This window comes from Giraffa tippelskirchi, chromosome X (assembly GCF_054371585.1).
Source record: "Giraffa tippelskirchi isolate mGirTip1 chromosome X, T2T-mGirTip1v1.2.pri, whole genome shotgun sequence".
Taxonomy (NCBI): Eukaryota; Metazoa; Chordata; class Mammalia; order Artiodactyla; family Giraffidae; genus Giraffa; species Giraffa tippelskirchi.
Window position 1 is genome coordinate 153835905 of NC_137289.1, and position 17870 is coordinate 153853774.

Here is a 17870-nt window from a genome sequence, read left to right on the forward strand (position 1 = left end):
TCGAGCTTCCAGTCTCATTTCTGTCATGGTTGGGTTCAGTGTGTGCTGATGTGTTTGTTTTCCATCGGCATCTTTTCCTTTCGGCGCTGTCTTGGGGTGTAATGACTGAGGTGAACAGTAGGTGTTTCCTGCGGACAATGTCATCCGCTTTGGGGTGCGCGCGTCTCTGTGGAACTGTCCACACCGTCAGATGAGAAGCGTTTCCGGACACCCTCCCCCCCCCCCGCTCACTGTCCGGTCCAGCCCCGGTGCAGCCAGGCCCCCGCTGTGTACTCTCTGTCACTGTGGGTTGGTTAGAGTTCACTCGAACTTTCCCTGTAGAGGATCACACAGTGGGTACTTGCTTTAGCGGGCGCATTTCTAGTGACTCACAGTACTGAGCACCTTTGTGCGTAGCATTTGTGTCACTGTATACTATGCTGACGACATCCGCGTTCAGACCGTTGCCCACTAAGCGTGCAGTGTTTTCTCAGTGTTGACTTAGACGTGCCTTGTGTGTGCCCTAGATGGGAGCACTTGTCAGAGGTCCTCGCCCCAGCGGGTTTTTTTCCCAGTCTTCCCTTGCCTTTCCACTCTTCCGTCAGCCTCTGGAATTACAGATGGTTTTAATTTACACCCTGTCTGGTCCTGTGGTTCTTTATTTGGGGTTTACGCGTTTCTGTCCTTGGTAGGAAGTGTCCGCGATCCCAGTGTCACTAGCATTTTGTCCTGTGTTTTCCTCTGGAGGTTGGTTCGGTAAACTCTTCTGTTCAGGTACGAGCTCCGCTCTGAGCAGGGTGATTGCCTGCATGGGGCAGGAAGAAAGTGCACTTCTGTACACGGTGCCCAGCGGCTCCTTCCCCACCCAGCAGACCCCTCACCCCCTGCCAACTTGCCTTGGCACCTTCTTCAGCCGTGGAGGAGTCGGGCCGTGGGGGCTCTTGGATGTGGGTAACAGGGCGTCTCTACATGTGGGCAGGGCTGTCCCCCTCCAAGGATCCGGACAGTCCTGGCCCCAGCCACCGCCCCCCCCCTTCCCCGACCTCACTGTGGGGTTCTGTCCTCCTGGCAGAATTGAAAGGGAAGCATTTGTGATTGTTCGTTTCCTGCCCAGCAAGGTTGTGGACTTTGAGCTTGCTAAGTTAGTTCCCATCTTTCAGATGCCTGCTCAGCTCACCTCACTTAGCGAATTTATTTATTTTTTTAAAACGTTTTATTTTACATTGAAGTTCAGTCAATTAACAGTGTCGTGATTGTCCCAGGTGGACAGCACAGGGACTCAGCCACACATACACATCTATCCATTCTCCCCCAAACTCCCCTCCCCATCCAGGCTGCCACAGACATGGAGCAGAGCTCCCTGTGCTGTCCAGCAGGTCCTTGCTGATTCTCCATGTTACACACAGCAGTGTGTCCATGTCCATCCCAAACTCCCTGACTATCCCTTCCCCACCCTTCCTCCTGGGAACCATAAGGTTATTACAGAGTATTGAGCAGAGTTCCCTGTGCTGTCCAGCAGGTCCCTGTGGGTTCTCCATGTTAAATACAGCAGTGTGTCCACGTCCATCCCAGACTCCCTGGCTGTCCCTTCCGCTGCGTAACTATAAGTTCATTCTGTAAGTCTATGAGTCTCTTTCTGCTTTGTCAGTAAGTGCATTGATATCGTTTCTTTTAGACTCCCCGTATAAGGGAAGTCATAGGGTATTTCTTTCTGTCTCACTTACTTCACACAGTATGGCAGTTTCTAGGCCCATCCATGTTGCTGCAGACGGCATTATTGCGTTCCTTTTCATGGCTGACTAATATTCCACGGTATACGTGTGCCACACCTTCTTTACCCACTGCTCTGTCAGTGGGCATCGAGGTGGCTTCCTCGTCCTGGCTGTGGTGAGCAGTGCTGCAGTGAGCATTGGGGTGCATGTAGCCTTTCTGGCTGAGTTTTCTCCAGACACAGGGCCAGCTGTGGGGCTGTGGGATCATGTGGTAGCTCTGTTTCTAGTTTTTCAGGAGCCTCCTTGCCGTCCACCACAGTGGCTGTAACAGTTTACGGGCCCACCCGCAGGGGAGGAGGGCTCCTCTCCTCCACACCCTCTGCAGCATTTCCTGTTTGCAGATTGCTGGTGATGGCCCTTCTGCATGGTGTGAGGTGGTCCTCTTTGTGGCTTTGGTTTACATTTCTCCAGTTAGCAGTGTTGAACATCTTTCCGTGTGCTCTCGGCCATCTGTGTGTCTTCTGTGGAGAAGCGTCTTTCTAGGTCGTCCGCCCGTCTTTTTTAACTGGACAGGGGGGTCCCGTCAGACCGCCTGCTGGCCGCTGCACCGCCTCCCCCCGCAGCATAGGGTCTGTCAGCTGCTGTCTGGGTCCTGCTCTCGAGACCATCGTGTGGTCCCCTCTGCTGGGATCTGGTTACTGCTTCCTCTGCGTCTCCCCCCGCAGTCCTGACCCCGTTCACGCTCTTTGCTCGCAGAGCCCGCCAGCGCACAGCTCACAGGCCTCACGGCGGTCACCCTGAGCCGTTCCCGAGCCGTCTGCCTTCTTCCTATTGCTGTTCATTCACTAAGTCCTGTCTGCCTCCGTGCGACCCTTTGGAACGTAGCCCGCCAGGTTCCTCTGTCCTTCGGATTCTCCAGGCAGGAATAGTAGAGTGGATTCCCGTTTCTCTCTGCAGGGGATCTTCCCGACCCAGAGGTCGAACCTGGGTATCCTGGGATTGTTGGAGCGTTCCTACATATTTTGGACTCTCTGTCTTGCCCGTATGAGTTGGGTGTTTGCAGAACTGTTGGTAAAGGTGGTCACGTCTGCTGCTGTCTGTCCCAGGATTTGACCAAAGCGTTCAGGGCGAAACGTAAGCCCCTCTGCAGTCCTGTCACCAGGAAATAAAGCAGTCAGAGAGTCTGCGCTGTTTCCATACCTCTTCAACGCCTTCTGTTGTTGTCCAGTCGCTCAGTCGTGTCCGACTCTCTGCGACCCCATGGACTGCAGCGCGCCAGGCCTCCCTGTCCATCACCAGCTCCCAGAGCTTGCCCAAACTCGTGTCCATCGAGTCGGCGATGCCATGCAACCATCTCCTCCTCTGCCGTCCCCTTCTCCTCCCGCCCTCAATCTTTCCCAGCGTCAGGGCCCTGAAAGCTGTGACTGTGAGCGATGTGGTCACCTTGACCCCTGCGGCGTGCAGTGTCGCAGGAGCGTCCTCTCGTGTCCCGAGTAGCTCACGGTCTCCTCTCGTTTACGCTCTCCTCACGGGTCATGAGGCGCTGAGACTCCGGGGTTGGGGGTGTGCTCACCTGCTCTGTCCTGGTTGCCGACAGTCAGGCTCCGGTCGGGGGACGCGGTGCACACTGCGTCCTCAGGACCACTGTTTGCGCCTTCACCCATGTGACCGAGCGAGGGACTGCCGTGTCCTCAGACACGCGGGGCTGTGCGGGGCGCGCCGTCTGCACACAGCGGCTCTCCCTGCCTTGCTGGGGCCGGCCCTGGGGGCCAGAACGAGCTCGACTGTGTCCCCACCCCTCCCGCAGGCCTGTGGCTGCCCGCTCTACTGGAAGGGGCCGCTCTTCTGCAGCGCCGGCGGGGAGCGCACCGGCTCCGTGTCCGTCCACAAGTTCGTCGCCATGTGGAGAAAGTGAGTCCGGGAGGGGGCGGTGTCCCTGGGCCGTCCCCCGCTCCTGGCTGGCCCTCCTGCGGCCGGGACATTCCCGTCCAGGGGAGACTATGCCTCGGGGTTCCTGGCGGCCGGGACAGTCAGGTCTGGGGGAGACCGTGCCTGGGGGTCCCAGCGGCCGGGACAGGTCTGGGGGAGACCGTGCCTGGGGGGGTCCCGGCGGCTGGGACAGTCACGTTTGCGGGAGATCGTGTGGGGGGTCCCAGCACAGCTGCCGTGTACCTCCTGGGGCCCGAGTCTGGGCGGGGGCCTGTGGACGCACGGGGCGTCAGCAGGGGTGTGCTCTGCGCCCAGGGTCCTGCAGAACTGTCACGACGATGCCGCCAAGTTCGTGCACCTGCTCGTGAGCCCCGGCTGCAGCTACCTGGTGCAGGAGGACTTCGTGCCCTTCCTGCAGGTACGTGCCCGCCGCCCGCTGCATGCCCCTCTCCCGCGCGTCCCTGCTGTGCACCGCACACGCCCCCCGTCCGTGTGTCCCGCCTTTGCGCAATGCACACCCCCATCTGCACGTGCCCAGCACACGCATGTCCCCTCTCTGCTGCACGCACCCCCACCCCTCTCACAGGCGCATCCCTGTGTCTACACCTCCATGTGGGAGCCTGGCTCTCTGCCTGTGGGGCCGCCTCCCTGGGCTGGTCCCGTGCAGCCCCTCGGGAGCCTTGTGAGCCATGGGACGGGGTGGACAGCTGCAGCCCTGGGCCTGGGCACCTGGACTCGGATGGGCACCACGCACGCTGGTGTGTGCCAGGCTGTCACGGGCCGGGTCGGGGTGTGCGAGACATTCATTCCCAGTGCCTTTCTGCTTCCTTTAAACACAGTTAGTTCAGGACTTCATGGTCGGTTGTCTGGAGGAGAGTTTAAAGTGATGGCTGCCTACCTGCATGTTCCACTTAAAACACGGAACAAAGTTACGCAAAGAGTGTGAATGAGAGCGATTTGAAGGGCACCCGGGATTGTAGTCCTTTATCACATGAGGACATGTCACGTACTCCTCAGAACCTGGGATGCTCTTACCTGCTGGGGTTTGCATGTTTATACGTGTCAGGTCACCCTTGGTCATGAGAGGCAGTGGCATTTGCTTCCATTCAGAGCCCCGTCCTTTCTCAGACGTGGCCGCGACGGCTCAGTACAGTCTCGATCTGACGTGATTTCACGTAACCGTGTGTTCGATGGGACTCCCCGGGGCGCCTCTGGGCCTGCCTGTGCGACCCTGGGGTTTCTGGTGGACACGTGGGTTCTCATTCCCGGGGGCTGCGTGTGGTCCCGCGGCGCGTCCCAGGACTGGGTCCTCTCCCCCCGCAGGACGTGGTGAACACGCACCCCGGCCTGGCGTTCCTGAAGGAGGCGGCCGAGTTCCACTCTCGCTACATCACCACGGTGAGTGCCGAGTGTCCGCGCCCCCGCGGTCCGCAGCCCTTACGCCCCGCTTTGTCAGCACGACCAGGTGTCTGTGGTCCTCTTCTCCGGGGCTCGGGAGGGGTGAGCGGTGTGGCCCACGCAGGCCCCGCGCAGGGTACGTCGCCGAGCCCCAGGGTCGGACGGGGCGCAGGTCCCAGCGGGCGAGGGCGCGTCCAGAAACCCTACCGTCTGCCTCCCGGGCAGCAGGCTTTCAGGTTCAGAGCATCAGGCGAGGGCGCTCTGCGTGGGGCATGGGCCCCACCTGGGGACACGGAACCGCAGCCCAGGCCCCGCACCTGCCCTGGGCCGGGGTCACCTGGGGGGAAGGGCTCTCGCCCACACACGTGGCCCGGCTCTGGGTGCGGGTGGTTGGTGGGCAGCCCCCGGGCACGCGGGCTGGGAGCACACTTGTCCTGCAGCACGGAGTGCACACGTGTGGGCGGGGCAGGCGCACGCGGGGGTGGGGGAGCAGAGCCGCGGGGCGGGGCGGGGTGTGGATGCGTGTGCAGCTGCACGTGCCCACGGTTCCCAGGCCCCCCTCACACACACCCTGCCCCACTCTGCTCCCCGACTCACAGTGACGATCCACACTGAGGTTTCTCCCAGCCACACTGAGTGCTGGCTGAGACACTGCTGATGCCAGGGGCTCCTAAACACTCGGGGGACGGGGCGGGGGCGGTCCTGGAGGAGGGGATGGGGGAGGGGGCGCCCCGGGCATTGACGTCTGGACCTGCCGGCCTCCGTGTGCAGGGGCGGGCGCGCTCTCGGCTTTAAGCTCACGCTCCCCTCCAGCCGGCCAGTCAGGTGTTCCTGGAGGGATCGGAGCGGGTTTCCAGCCGCGCTGTGAGGGCTGCCCGCCCCTCAGAGCTGCTGTGTCCGCCCCCTCCAGCCCGAGGACGGCCGGCTCTCGGCTGGGCTGCGCACTGCACCGGGCGCAGCTTCCGCCGCGCCGGGTCCCCCCCTGGGCTCCAACGGGCCTCCTTCCCGACCCTCCGCCAAGTGCGGGGCGGCCGCCCTCTGCTGGCGGCTCGCGGTCCTGCAGCGCACGGTCACAGGGCGGGTCACAGGGGGTCATAGGGCGGCCCGCGGGCTCACACGTGGGCATCACGTGGACCCTGCAGTGCCCACATCGCTGTGCGGGGCTGACGTGCCTCCTGCGTCCCCCGCAGGTCATCCAGAGGATCTTCTACACCGTCAACAGGTCCTGGTCGGGCAGGATCACGTGCGCCGAGCTGCGGAGGAGCACCTTCCTGCAGGTGCGCGGGGAGAGGGACCCCGCCTCCACCCGCCCGGGCGCGCCCCCCCACCCCCGTCCATCCGGCCACCCGCCCGCCCACCCAGACATCCCCATCCGGCCACCCGCCCGCCCACCCAGACATCCCCATCCGGCCACTCGCCCGCCCACCCACACATCCCCATCCGGCCACCCGCGCGCCCACACATCCATCCCGCCTCCCACACCCGGCACCCAGCCGTCCGGCCCTCCTGTCTGCCGTCATCCTGGGGTCTCTGCGCACAGAACCGTCCGCCCATGCTCCCCCCTCCCCCGTCCCCTACCTCCTCCCCTCCGTGTCTCTGACCTGTGCTGCCCCGGTGCACCCCTGACCCGGTTGCCCCTCCCGGCCCTCACACGGCCTTGCCCTGCTCTGACCCTGCCTCCCCACGACACGGGATCTGGGCCCGTCCCCACTGGACGGCCTGTTTGCACTCTACGTCCTGGCGTCCCTGTTGGCAGTTCTCTGGTGTGTCCTGCAGAACGTGGCTCTCCTGGAGGAGGAGGCAGACATCAACCAGCTGACGGAGTTCTTCTCCTACGAGCACTTCTATGTCATCTACTGCAAGTTCTGGGAGCTGGACACGGACCATGACCTGCTCATCGACGCTCAGGACCTGGCCCGGCACAACGACCACGGTGAGCGCTCAGCCAGCTCGGAGGTGGGAGCGGGGGCCGGAGCGGGCGCTAAGCCGGGGGGGGGGGGGGGGGCTCCTGGTCTCCCGGTCTCCCGAGAGTGGCGTTGGCTGCCCCCATGCCACCCGCCCCCCACACTCGGATCCTGCACCCAGACTCCCTCTGGACCTGCTGCGGGAGGCGGAAAACAGGCGCACACGGGGGACATGGCCGCGTGGCGTCGGCGGCGCCCTCACGGCCGGCGTGGACCCGGAGACCTGAGCACTTGGCGGCTCCCCCTCCGAGCCCTTTTACCCCAGCTCTTCCCACCCCCGGGCTCCCGCGTGTGTCTCTGCGGAGGGGGGCCACCCCCGCCGCCACCTCAGGCCAGGGCGCCCGATGGGCCAGTATAAATGGTATTTTTCAAATTTATTGATTTTTTAATTGAAGGATAATTGCTTTACAAAATTGTGTTGGTTTCTCCCAAACCTCAACGTGAGTCAGCCACAGGTAGACATATGTCCCTCCCTCTTGAACCTCCCTCCCCATCCCACCCCTCTAGGTTGTCACAGAACCCCGGTTTGAGTTCCCTACACCTGCCTTTACAAGAAATCAAATTTTCAGGGTATACAAAATGGGCTAAATTTTTCCTGTGTGGTGGATTTCTAGTTTTGTCAACAATTTCTTTAAAACTGTAGGTTTCGATGTAATGGATTTTGAGGTAGTTGCAGCCACGAGAGGGTTTCTGAATTCCCTGAGCATTCCTTTGTGGTCAGTGTGGCCTGGATGGGTCCCCGAGGTCAGCCCCCCAGGTCAGCTGTCTGTTCCCCGAACCCCTCAGGCTGGTCCCCCGAGGGCCCCACAATCCTGGTGCGTGGGTCCCTCTCAGTTGCAGCCCTGAGTGCCACTGTTGGTCTCGACTCTGACCCTGTCGTGAGGTTGGCACAGGCCTTGGTGGCCGGGACATGCTCATCAGGCCCTGAGGCGCCCGAGCTCGTGGCCAGGGCTGCTGCCCACATCCCCGGGGCCTCCTGTCCACCGTGTGGTTCTCATGTCCGGCGGCTCTCGTCAGCTGCTGTTGGGGGTCTGTCAGCAAACAGCGCCACTTGCTGGTGGCTCCGTGGCCTCGTCTGCCCTGGGCACAGTGGTGACCCTGCAGACGGTGGTCTTGCCGGCCGGGACAGGTCACGGGGCGGTTTCGAGTGCAGTCCCCGGTGTGCCCGTGAGCTGTGTCAGCTGCGGGTTTCTGCACGGGCTCATCCTCCCGTTGTGGAGAGGAACGGGCCGCAGCGGAGCTGACCCGTGCCGAGTGGTTTTTCTGCTGTCACGTCGCCAGCTGTGGGAGCGAGTCTGAGTCCTAGTTCTGTCGTGAGTCCTGAGTCCTCAGCTGTCCTAGCTGCCTGGGGCTGCTCTCATGGCGTGGGGGGAACCTCAAAGAACAGGAAGTTATCCTCCCAGTTGTGATGCCGGAGATCCGAAATGAGCTTGTTTATGAGCCCGACACCCACGAGGGCCGCGAGGGTTACCGGAGGCAACGGTAACAGATGACCACAGCGGGGCTCAACACCCACCCTCCCCTGCCCTGGGGACCGGACGCCTGAGGTCAGGGGTCCCAGGGCTGAGCTCCCTGTAGAGGCTCCAGGGGAGGCTCCTCCCCGCCTCTTCCGGCTTCTGGGGGCTCCGGGCATCGTCCCTGGGCTGGTGGCCGCCTCCCTCCCGTCTCCCCCTCTGTGTCCACGTGGCTTCTCCTCTGTGTCCGTGTCTCTCCTCTTCTGTGTCTTATAAGGACCGTGTCACCGGGTTTAGGGCACCGCCATCCAGGAGGGACCTCATCTCAGACCCTTCACTCCATCACCTCTGCAGAGACCCTGTTTTTATGTAGGATCCAGTTCCCATGCCAGGAGGCAGGATGTGGATGTATCTTTTTGGAAAACCCCGTTCAACCTGACACCATCCAGTCATTTCCTCTCAGAGAAGACTTTTATTGAGCCAGGATGAATGGGGCTGAAAGGACGTTTTGTCTTTATTTCCCCATTTTTGTGGTTACCTGTCTAAGTAGTGGCTGAAAAGTGTCCCCAAGATTAATACACTTAAGTTGTGACCCCTGAGATTTCAGGAGGTGGCTGTGTTTGGACATGGTCTTTAAAGAGGGGATGAAGGTGGAATGAAGTCACTAGGCTGGTCCTGATCCCGCAGGACTGGGGTCCTGATGAGAAGGGGAGGTCGGGACACAGACACACACAGGGTTAGGGTTAGGGCAAGGGGAGGAGACGGCCGTCCACACGCCCTGCCCAACCTGGGGCTCCAACTCCAGCCTACAGGACTCGGGGAGGATGACCACGTGCTGTTTAAGCCACCCCGTGTGGTGATCCATCTGACAGCCCCGGCCTTCCACTGTCTCTTCCTCGAACGTGGTTGACATGCATCTGGGTTCTGATCACAAGCGCGTTGTGTGTTCGGGTCAGAGCCCATGCAGCTGTGAACGTGCGTCCTGCTGGCCACACTCCACTCGGTCCTGGAGCCCCGGGGCCAGCGCCTCCCTCTGCAGCTTGGACTCAGGCTCAGTTCTCGGGACTGGGTGGGCTACCCCAGCGGCTCAGCTGGTTTGAGAACCCATCTGCCAATGCAGGAGACGCAGGAGACTCGGGTTCAATTCCTGGGTTGGGAAGATCCCCTGGAGAAGGGAACAGTGACCCACTCCAGTGTTCTTGCCTGGAGAATCCCATGGACATAGGAACCTGGAGGGCTACAGTCCACGGGGTCGCAAAGAGTCGGACATGACTGAAACAACTTAGAACACACATTTGTTCAGCTCAGTCATGTCCGACTCTTTTCGACCCCGTGGACTGCAGCACGCCAGGCCTCCCTGTCCATCACCAATTTCCCAGAGTTGACTCAAACTCATGTCCATTGAGTCGGTGATGCCATCCAACCATCTCATCCTCTGTCATCCCCTTCTCTTGCCTTCAATCTTTCCCAGCATCAGGGTCTTTTCCAATGAATCAGTTCTTCGAATCACGTAGCCAAAGTATTGGAGTTTCACCTTCAGCATCAGTCCCTCCAATGAATATTCAGGGTTGATTTCCTTGAGGATGGACTGGTTGGATCTCCTTGCAGCCCTTGCAGCATACACGTACACACACGCCCAGGACTGGGAAGCACTGGGCAGTGTCCGAGGAGGCGTGTGCAGGAAATTCAGGCCCCCAGGGTCCCTCCCAGCCAGACCTGGGTCTCCAGGTTCAGCCCGGAGCCCACCCGGACAGGTCTACAGCTGCCGCGTGGGGCTCCAGGACCCCCGTGCAAGGCTCACGGCCCGACTCCTCTTTTGCAGCTATTTCCACCAAGATGATCGACCGGATCTTCTCTGGAGCCGTGACGCGGTGCGTGCCAGTGGGTTCGCAGCAGGGCTGGGGCTGGTTTTCCCTGGGAGCATCCGGCCCTGCCTGTCACTCCTGACGGGGGGGGCGTGTTCTGAGCCGTGACCTAGGAGCACGTGTGTAGGGTTTTGCCATACGAGGTCATAGGTAACGGGGACACACGCCATTGTCACAGGAAGTCATGAGTAAGAGGGACACGTGTGCCGTTCATGTAAGGTCATACATAAAGGACACACGCCTGTGCCGTGTGAGGGCATGTGAAAAGGATCCCGTGACCGTCACAGATGTGACGTCATAAGTTACGGGCACGCAAACCATGCTCTTGCCACATGATGCCATGCGTGAGGGGGGCACAGGCCCTGGGCATGGAAGGCTGTGAGGTAACTGTGAGCCGAGCAGGTTCTTCTGCCCTGATCCCTGCCCCCGCCCCTCTAGGCCTACACAGCCTCTCTCTCAGGCCCCTCCGGGTTGGGACCAGGCCAGGACTGGATCCCTGCAGGGCTCCCGTCACCCCTGGGCGTGGGCAGGGACCCGAGCCTCAGGCTGCTTCTCCCTGACGCCGGCTTTGTCTCTCGATTCCGGCCCGGAATCCAGAGGGAAAAAGGTGCAGAAGGAAGGAAAAATTAGCTACGCGGACTTTGTCTGGTTTCTGATCTCCGAGGAGGACAAGAAGACCCCCACCAGGTGGGCGTCCGGGCCTGTGCTCTGTTTGGGCTGTAAGGACACTCACAAGCGGGGCCCAGCGGTCACCCATCAATGAGGGCGCTCTCCGTGGCCCATCCCTGTGAGGTCGTCTCGGAGAGGGTCACATGGGTGGAGTGGTCCCCGGGGGTGGGGTCTGTCCACGTGCGGGTCACCCCGGTTGGAGCGTGTTTGGGTGGACGGCCATCGGGGTGGACATCTGACCCTCCCAGCCGCAGCCTCGAGTACTGGTCCCGGGGGTAAGGTCACCCTGGTCACAGCGGGTCTGGGTGGATGGTTGTCTGGGCGGACGTCTGACCCTCCCGGCCGCAGCATCGAGTACTGGTTCCGCTGCATGGACTTGGATGGGGACGGGGCGCTGTCCATGTTCGAGCTGGAGTACTTCTATGAGGAGCAGTGCCGGCGGCTGGACAGCATGGCCATTGAAGCCCTGCCCTTCGAGGACTGCCTGTGCCAGATGCTGGACCTGGTGAAGCCCCAGAGGGAAGGTGCTGCGCAGGGGTGGGGCCCTGGGAGGGGGGACACCTGGGGGAGGGGGTGCCCAGGGAAGTGGGGCCCCATGGGGGAGGGTGGGGGCCTCTGGGGGAGGGGGACACTTGGGGGAGGTGGAGATGCCCTGGGGAATCGGGTTGCCCCTGGGGGTGGGGAGCTCCAGGGGGGATGGGGCACAGCCTTGGGGGGTGCCCCAGGGAAGTGGGTCCCCCTGCGGTGGGGGGTGCCCCAAGGAGGAGGGACAGCCCTGGGGGATGCTCTGGGGAACTGGGGTGCTCCTGGGGAGGGGGACACCCCAGGGGTTAGGGAGCCCCCGGGGGGTGGGCAGCCCCAGGGGAGGTGTGTGCCGGGCCTCGGAGACGGTAGCCGCGTCCAGGGCAGGTCAAGTGTGGTCTCGTGTAACCGAGCACCGGCCAGTTCTGGTCACTCGGGGTGGACGTGACCCTCGGGTCCCTGCTTCCGCGCCTTCAGCCCTCACGTGTGATCCCCAGGGGTGGACGCGACCCTCGCAGCCCCACCCTCAGCCCTCATGTGTGATCCCTGGGGGGTGGATGCGACCCTCGCGGTCCCGCCCTCAGCCCTCATGTGTGATCCCCGGGGGTGGACGTGACTCTCGCGGCCCCACCCTCAGCCCTCACGTGTGATCCCTGGGGGGTGGACGTGACTCTCGCGGCCCCACCCTCAGCCCTCATGTGTGATCCCCGGGGGTGGACGTGACTCTCGCGGCCCCACCCTCAGCCCTCACGTGTGATCCCCGGGGGTGGACGTGACCCTCGGGTCCCTGCTTCCACGCCTTCAGCCCTCACGTGTGATCCCCAGGGGTGGACGCGACCCTCGCGGCCCCACCCTCAGCCGTCACGTGTGATCCCCGGGGGTGGACACGACCCTCGCGGCCCCACCCTCAGGCCTCACGTGTGGCTGTGCACAGGCGAGGGGACTGGGTTCCTCGGGGTGCCTGGGAGCCGCGTGTCCTCAGAGCCGCTCGCGTGTGCTCACGACATGCCCTCAGAGCTGCTTACCCTCAGAGCCGCTCGCGTGTGCTCACGACATGCCCTCACGCCCACGACCCACCCTGCGCCCTGGAGACCCATCCATGCTTCCCTTGCAGCTGCCCGGGGAGCTCGCCCCCCCCCCCCCCCGCGTGCTCACAGCTGTGCCCCTCCCGCAGGGAGGATCACGCTGCAAGACCTGAAGCGCTGCAAGCTGGCCAACGTGTTCTTCGACACCTTCTTCAACATCGAGAAGTACCTGGACCACGAGCAGAAGGAGCAGGTGTCCCTGCTCAGGGTGAGTGGGGGTCACAGGGAGGCCCTCGGGGGGACGTGCGGGGAGGGTGTGCCGGGCCGCTCCCCAGAGACACCACACCGCGCTCGGTCCATCGTCTGCAGGAGAGCGAGAGCGAGGGCCCCGAGCTGTCTGACTGGGAGCGCTTTGCCGCCGAGGAGTACGACATCCTGGTGGCCGAGGAGGCCGCGGGGGACCCCTGGGAGGACGGGTGAGTGCGCGGGCGGTGGGACGGGGGAGAACTGGGTCTTGGACGAGGGAAGGCCGGCGACGGGGACAGGGAAACGGGCTGCCAGCTGGGCCAGTGATGGCACCACCTCTGGCTGCCACTTCTGGGGAGGGTTTCCAAGGGGCTGCGATCCCACCCCACCCCCGAGGGCAGGCACCCTCAAACTCAGAACCGCGCCTGGTCCTGCCCCCAGGCACCCTGACTCTGGGAGCTTTTCCTGCTGAGTCAGGCCCTCCCCAAGCCCCGCGGAGGGTCCCGCCAGGGCCCCTGGGTGGCACCTCCCAGGGCTCCATCTACCCTCTGGGGTTGGCACCCGTAGGCCGCCAAGGGGTGCAGACCCCACACGGGGGGACGGGGTGGGGAGCCGACTGGGCAGCTGAGCTGCTGAGCGCAGCCCGCCTGTCCTGCCCGCACGTGTCGGGGTGTCGGGGGGCGCACAGCTGCTCAGCGGGCGCTGTCCTCACGGCCCCTCCCTGCAGGTACGAGGCCGAGCTCAGCCCCGTGGAGCAGAAGCTGAGCGCCTTGAGGTCCCCGCTGGCCCAGAGGCCCTTCCTGGAGGCGCCGGGCAGCCTGGGCGCCGTCGAGCTGTACGAGTTCGAGTGTGGGGACGACGACCTGCCGCCCTCATGACCCGAGGCCCGCTTGGGGTCCCGCGGCCTGGGGGTGGGAGACGCGGCCGTCAGCCTCACAAAGTGTCGTGTGTTTGTCTGCGGTGCGTGCGTCTTTACTGAGCACAGAAGCGGCTGCAGAGCTCCACGGTGCCTCCCCAGCGGGCAGGTGGCCTTGGCCCACTGCCCCGTCCAGGCACTTGGAGGCCCCCGTCCGTGGATGGTTCACCCCGGTGGGAACCCGGCGGCGCTGTGGCGGGTCTGCCCGGGTCGTGCCCATGCTGACCCTGGGCCGGCTGTGTCGGCAGGAACATTCCAGGAGGCCTGGCGCCCGCTGTCTCGTGGGGCCCCTGCGGGGAGGCCGCCCCGGCCCTGGTTGGGGCCAAGGGAGCACCCCAGTCCGTGCGGCCCAACGTTCCTGTGTACGTGTACAGAATGTGTAAAGTTACCTTCTATTTGCTGTGCAGAGCGGTTTAAATAATTTTATGAGATCACGTTTGTATTTTGAAATAAAGAATTTAAGGATTTTCAGCCCGAGGCTCACCTCGAGACAAACGAGACACGGTAGCGGGGGATCCTGAACGCGGGTCACGGACGGACGCGGCACGGACGTGGGGTCCCCGCAGGGAGACTGCGGGGCGTGCAGGTTCCCCGGACGCAGAGCTGCTGGGCGCGGGTCACAGGCCGGGGCCCCAGGGTCCCCCCACGGGGGCGCGGGTCACCCCCAGAGCCGTGCAGGCCGCTTTCTGGCCATGGCGGTCCCCACATGGCCCCGGGTGGCCGCCTCTCCTCCGGTCACGTCTGATCTGTGCACGGCGGGGTGCGAGCCTCCCCTGCAGACACCGCACCATGGGAGACCGGATGTCTGGCCTCCACACCGCTCCGCCCACCCCCGGGTCCGACACCGCTCTGCGCTTCGGCACCAGCCCGAGAGTCCAGGGGAGGGTGGGCTCCCACGTGTCCAGTGGAGGTGGCTGAGGAGCGTCACCCCACCAGGCCTTGGGCAGGTCGTCTCAAGTCAGTCCGTGCGTCCGTCCATGCATCTGCAGTCAACCATCCGTATGTATCCATCCGCCCGCCCACACCTCCCCTTCTACCTCTGTCCATCCACCCATCCTTCCTTCTGTCTGCCCGCCTGCGCACCCATTCCTGTGTGTACCTTTCTGTCCATTTCCCTGTACAGTGGCCCGTGCCTCCATGCAGCTGTCCATCCCACCCAGCCCACAGTCCATCCGTGTCTCCGTCCGCTGCGGCCATCAGAACCTCCGGGGCCCTGTTGGGAAGGCCCATGCTGAATCTGGGACCTCCGAGGGTGGGTTGGGGCGGTTCAGTACTGGACACCTAACGACAAAATTCGGGGCCGGTGGAGACGAGCATCGAGCTCTCAGGTCGGATTTGGGAACCCCCAGGGCTGCACTCAGAGACCCCCCCCCACCAAGGCAGGCTCTGGGGTCCCCAAGAAGAGAATGGAGCCCCGGTTGCAGGGTTTGAGGCACTCCAGGGGTAGAACGGGACCCCAAAGCAGGGTTTAGGACCTCTGGGGACCCCAGCAACACCTCCCGCACAAGGCAGAGTCTTGGGCCCCGGGGTGCAGTCCCAGACTCGGGAGGTACGAGAGGGGGAGGACGTATGAGACGTCATACTCCCCCAAGTCAGGACACTTCAAGGCCGAATTTGGGGCCTCTGAGCCACACATGGACACCACCAGATGATCGACACGGAAATCAGATTGATAATATTTGCAGCCAAAGATGGAGAAGCTCTATACAGTCAGCAAAAACAAGACCGGGAGCAGACTGTAGCTCGGATCATGAACTCCTTATTGCCAAATTCAGACTTAAATTGAAGAAAGTAGGGAAAACCACTAGACCATTCAGGTATGACCTAGATCAAATCCCTTATGACTATACAGTGGAAGTGAGAAATAGATTTAAGGGACTAGACCTGATAGACAGAGTGCCTGATGAACTATGGACAGAGGTTCGTGACATTGTACAGGAGACAGGGATCAAGAAAATCCTCAAGAAAAAGAAATGAAAAAAAGCAAAATGGCTGTCTGAGGAGTCCTTACAGATAGCTGTGAAAAGGAAGCAAAAAGCAAAGGAGAAAAGGAAAGATAGACTCATTTGAATGCCGAGTTACAAAGAATAGCAAGGAGAGAGAAGAAAGGCTTCCTCAGCGAACAATGCAAAGAAATAGAGGAAAACAATAGAATGGGAAAGACTAGAGATCTCTTTAAGAAAATTAGAGCTACCAAGGGAACATTTCACGCAAAGATGAGCTCAATAAAGGACAGAAACGGTAGGGACCTAACATAAGGAGAAGATATTAATAAGTGGCAAGAATACACAGAAGAACTGTACAAAAAAGATCTTCATGACCCAGATAATCACGATGGTGTGATCACTCACCTAGAGCCAGACATCCTGGAATGTGAAGTCAAGTGGGCCTTAGGAAGCATCACTACGAACAAAGCTAGTGGAGGTGATGGAATTGCAGTTGAGCTATTTCAATTCCTGAAAGATGATGCTGTGAAAGTGCTGCACTCAATATGCCAGCAAATCTGGAAAACTCAGCAGTGGTCACAGGACTGGAAAAGGTCAGTTTTCATTCCAATCCCAAAGAAAGGCAATGCCAAAGAATGCTCAAACTACCGCACAATTGCACTCATCTCACATCCTAGTAAAGTAATGCTTAGAATTCTCCAAGCCAAGCTTCAGCAATACGTGAACCATGAACTTCCACATGTTCAAGCTGGTTTTAGAAAAGGCAGAGGAACCAGAGATCAAATTGCCAACATCTGCTGGATCATTGAGAAAGCAAGAGAGTTCCAAAAAAACCTCTATTTCTGCTTTACTGACTATGCCAAAGCCTTTGACTGTGTGGATCACCATAAACTGGAAAATTCTTCAAGAGATGGGAATACCAGCCCACCTGACCTGCCTCTTGAGAAACCTGTATGCAGGTCAGGAAGCAACAGTTAGAACTGGACATGGAACAACAGACTGGTTCCAAATAGGAGAAGGAGTACATCAAGGCTGTATATTGTCACGCTGCTTATTTAACTTATATGCAGAGTATATCATTAGAAACGCTGGGCTGGAGGAAGCACAGGCTGGAATTAAGATTGCTGGGAGAAATACCAATGGATGGACATGAGTCGGGAGACAAGGTGGGTCCCTCGGGGGACTTGCCAGTGGAGGAGGACCAGCCTGTCTGTGCTCTGAGGAGATGGTGGCCACACCCGTCTCCCAGGGACGCCCAGAGCCTTTCCCAGGAAGATATGGCTGTGGAGGTGGGGATATGGCATCCATTGGATTGACACCCAGGACAACCTCCGGTATGTAAATGCTGCTGCTGCTGCTGCTAAGTCACTTCAGTCGTGTCCGACTCTGTGCGACCCCATGACGGCAGCCCACCAGGCTCCCCCGTCCCTGGGATTCTCCAGGCAAGAACACTGGAGTGGGTTGCCATTTCCTTCTCCAAAGCATGAAAGTGGAAAGTGAAAGGGAAGTCGCTCAGTCGTGTCCAACTCTTCGCGACCCCATGGACTGTAGCCTACCAGGCTCCTCTGTCCATGGGGTTTTCCAGGCAAGTGTACTGGAGTGGGTTGCCATTGCCTTCTGCAGATATGTAGATGACACCACCTTTATGGAAGAAAGTGAAGAAGAACTGAAGAGCCTCTTGATGAAGGTGAAAGAGGAGAGTGAAACAGTTGGCTTAAAGCTCAACGTTCAGAAAACTAAGATCATGGCATCTGGTCCCATCACTTCATGGCACATAGATGGGGAAACAGTGGCTGACTTTATTTTTCTGGGCTCCAAAATCACTGCAGATGCTGATTGCAGCCATGAAATTAAAAGACGCTTACTCCTTGGAAGGAAAGTTATGACCAACCTAGACAGCATATTGAAAAGCAGAGACATTACTTTGTGAACAAAGGTCCATCTAGTCAAGGCTATGGTTTTTCCAGTAGTCATGTATGGATGTGAGAGTTGGACTATAAAGAAAGCCGAGCCGCCGAAGAATTGATGCTTTTGAATTGTGGTGCTGGAGAAGACTCTTGAGAGTCTCTTGGACTGCAAGGAGATCCAACCAGTCCATCCTAAAGGAAATGAGTCCTGAATATTCATTGGAAGGACTGATGCTGAAGCTGAAACTCCAATACTTGGGCCACCTGATGGGAAGAGCTAACTCATTTAAAAAGACCCTGATGCTGGGAAAGATTGAGGGCAGGAGGAGAAGGGGACG

At 60.6% G+C, this 17870-nt stretch overlaps 1 protein-coding gene across 4 annotated transcripts in view; it reads left to right on the top strand.

The window, feature by feature from the left end:
* LOC145535248 (serine/threonine-protein phosphatase 2A regulatory subunit B'' subunit beta) overlaps nucleotides 1–14150 on the top strand; it is a 48195-nt gene extending 34045 nt beyond the window's left edge. For all 4 annotated transcript variants that reach the window (XM_081563593.1, XM_081563594.1, XM_081563595.1 and 1 more), the window contains 11 exons: nucleotides 3499–3602; nucleotides 3936–4038; nucleotides 4944–5018; nucleotides 6209–6295; nucleotides 6795–6951; nucleotides 10259–10307; nucleotides 10899–10988; nucleotides 11319–11494; nucleotides 12667–12785; nucleotides 12887–12993; nucleotides 13491–14150. In XM_081563593.1, coding sequence (XP_081419719.1) covers nucleotides 3499–3602; nucleotides 3936–4038; nucleotides 4944–5018; nucleotides 6209–6295; nucleotides 6795–6951; nucleotides 10259–10307; nucleotides 10899–10988; nucleotides 11319–11494; nucleotides 12667–12785; nucleotides 12887–12993; nucleotides 13491–13641 — 1218 coding nt within the window. In that variant the 3' untranslated portion in view covers nucleotides 13642–14150. The remainder of the gene's footprint in view (nucleotides 1–3498; nucleotides 3603–3935; nucleotides 4039–4943; nucleotides 5019–6208; nucleotides 6296–6794; nucleotides 6952–10258; nucleotides 10308–10898; nucleotides 10989–11318; nucleotides 11495–12666; nucleotides 12786–12886; nucleotides 12994–13490) is intronic.
* The last annotated feature ends 3720 nt before the right edge of the window (nucleotides 14151–17870 follow it).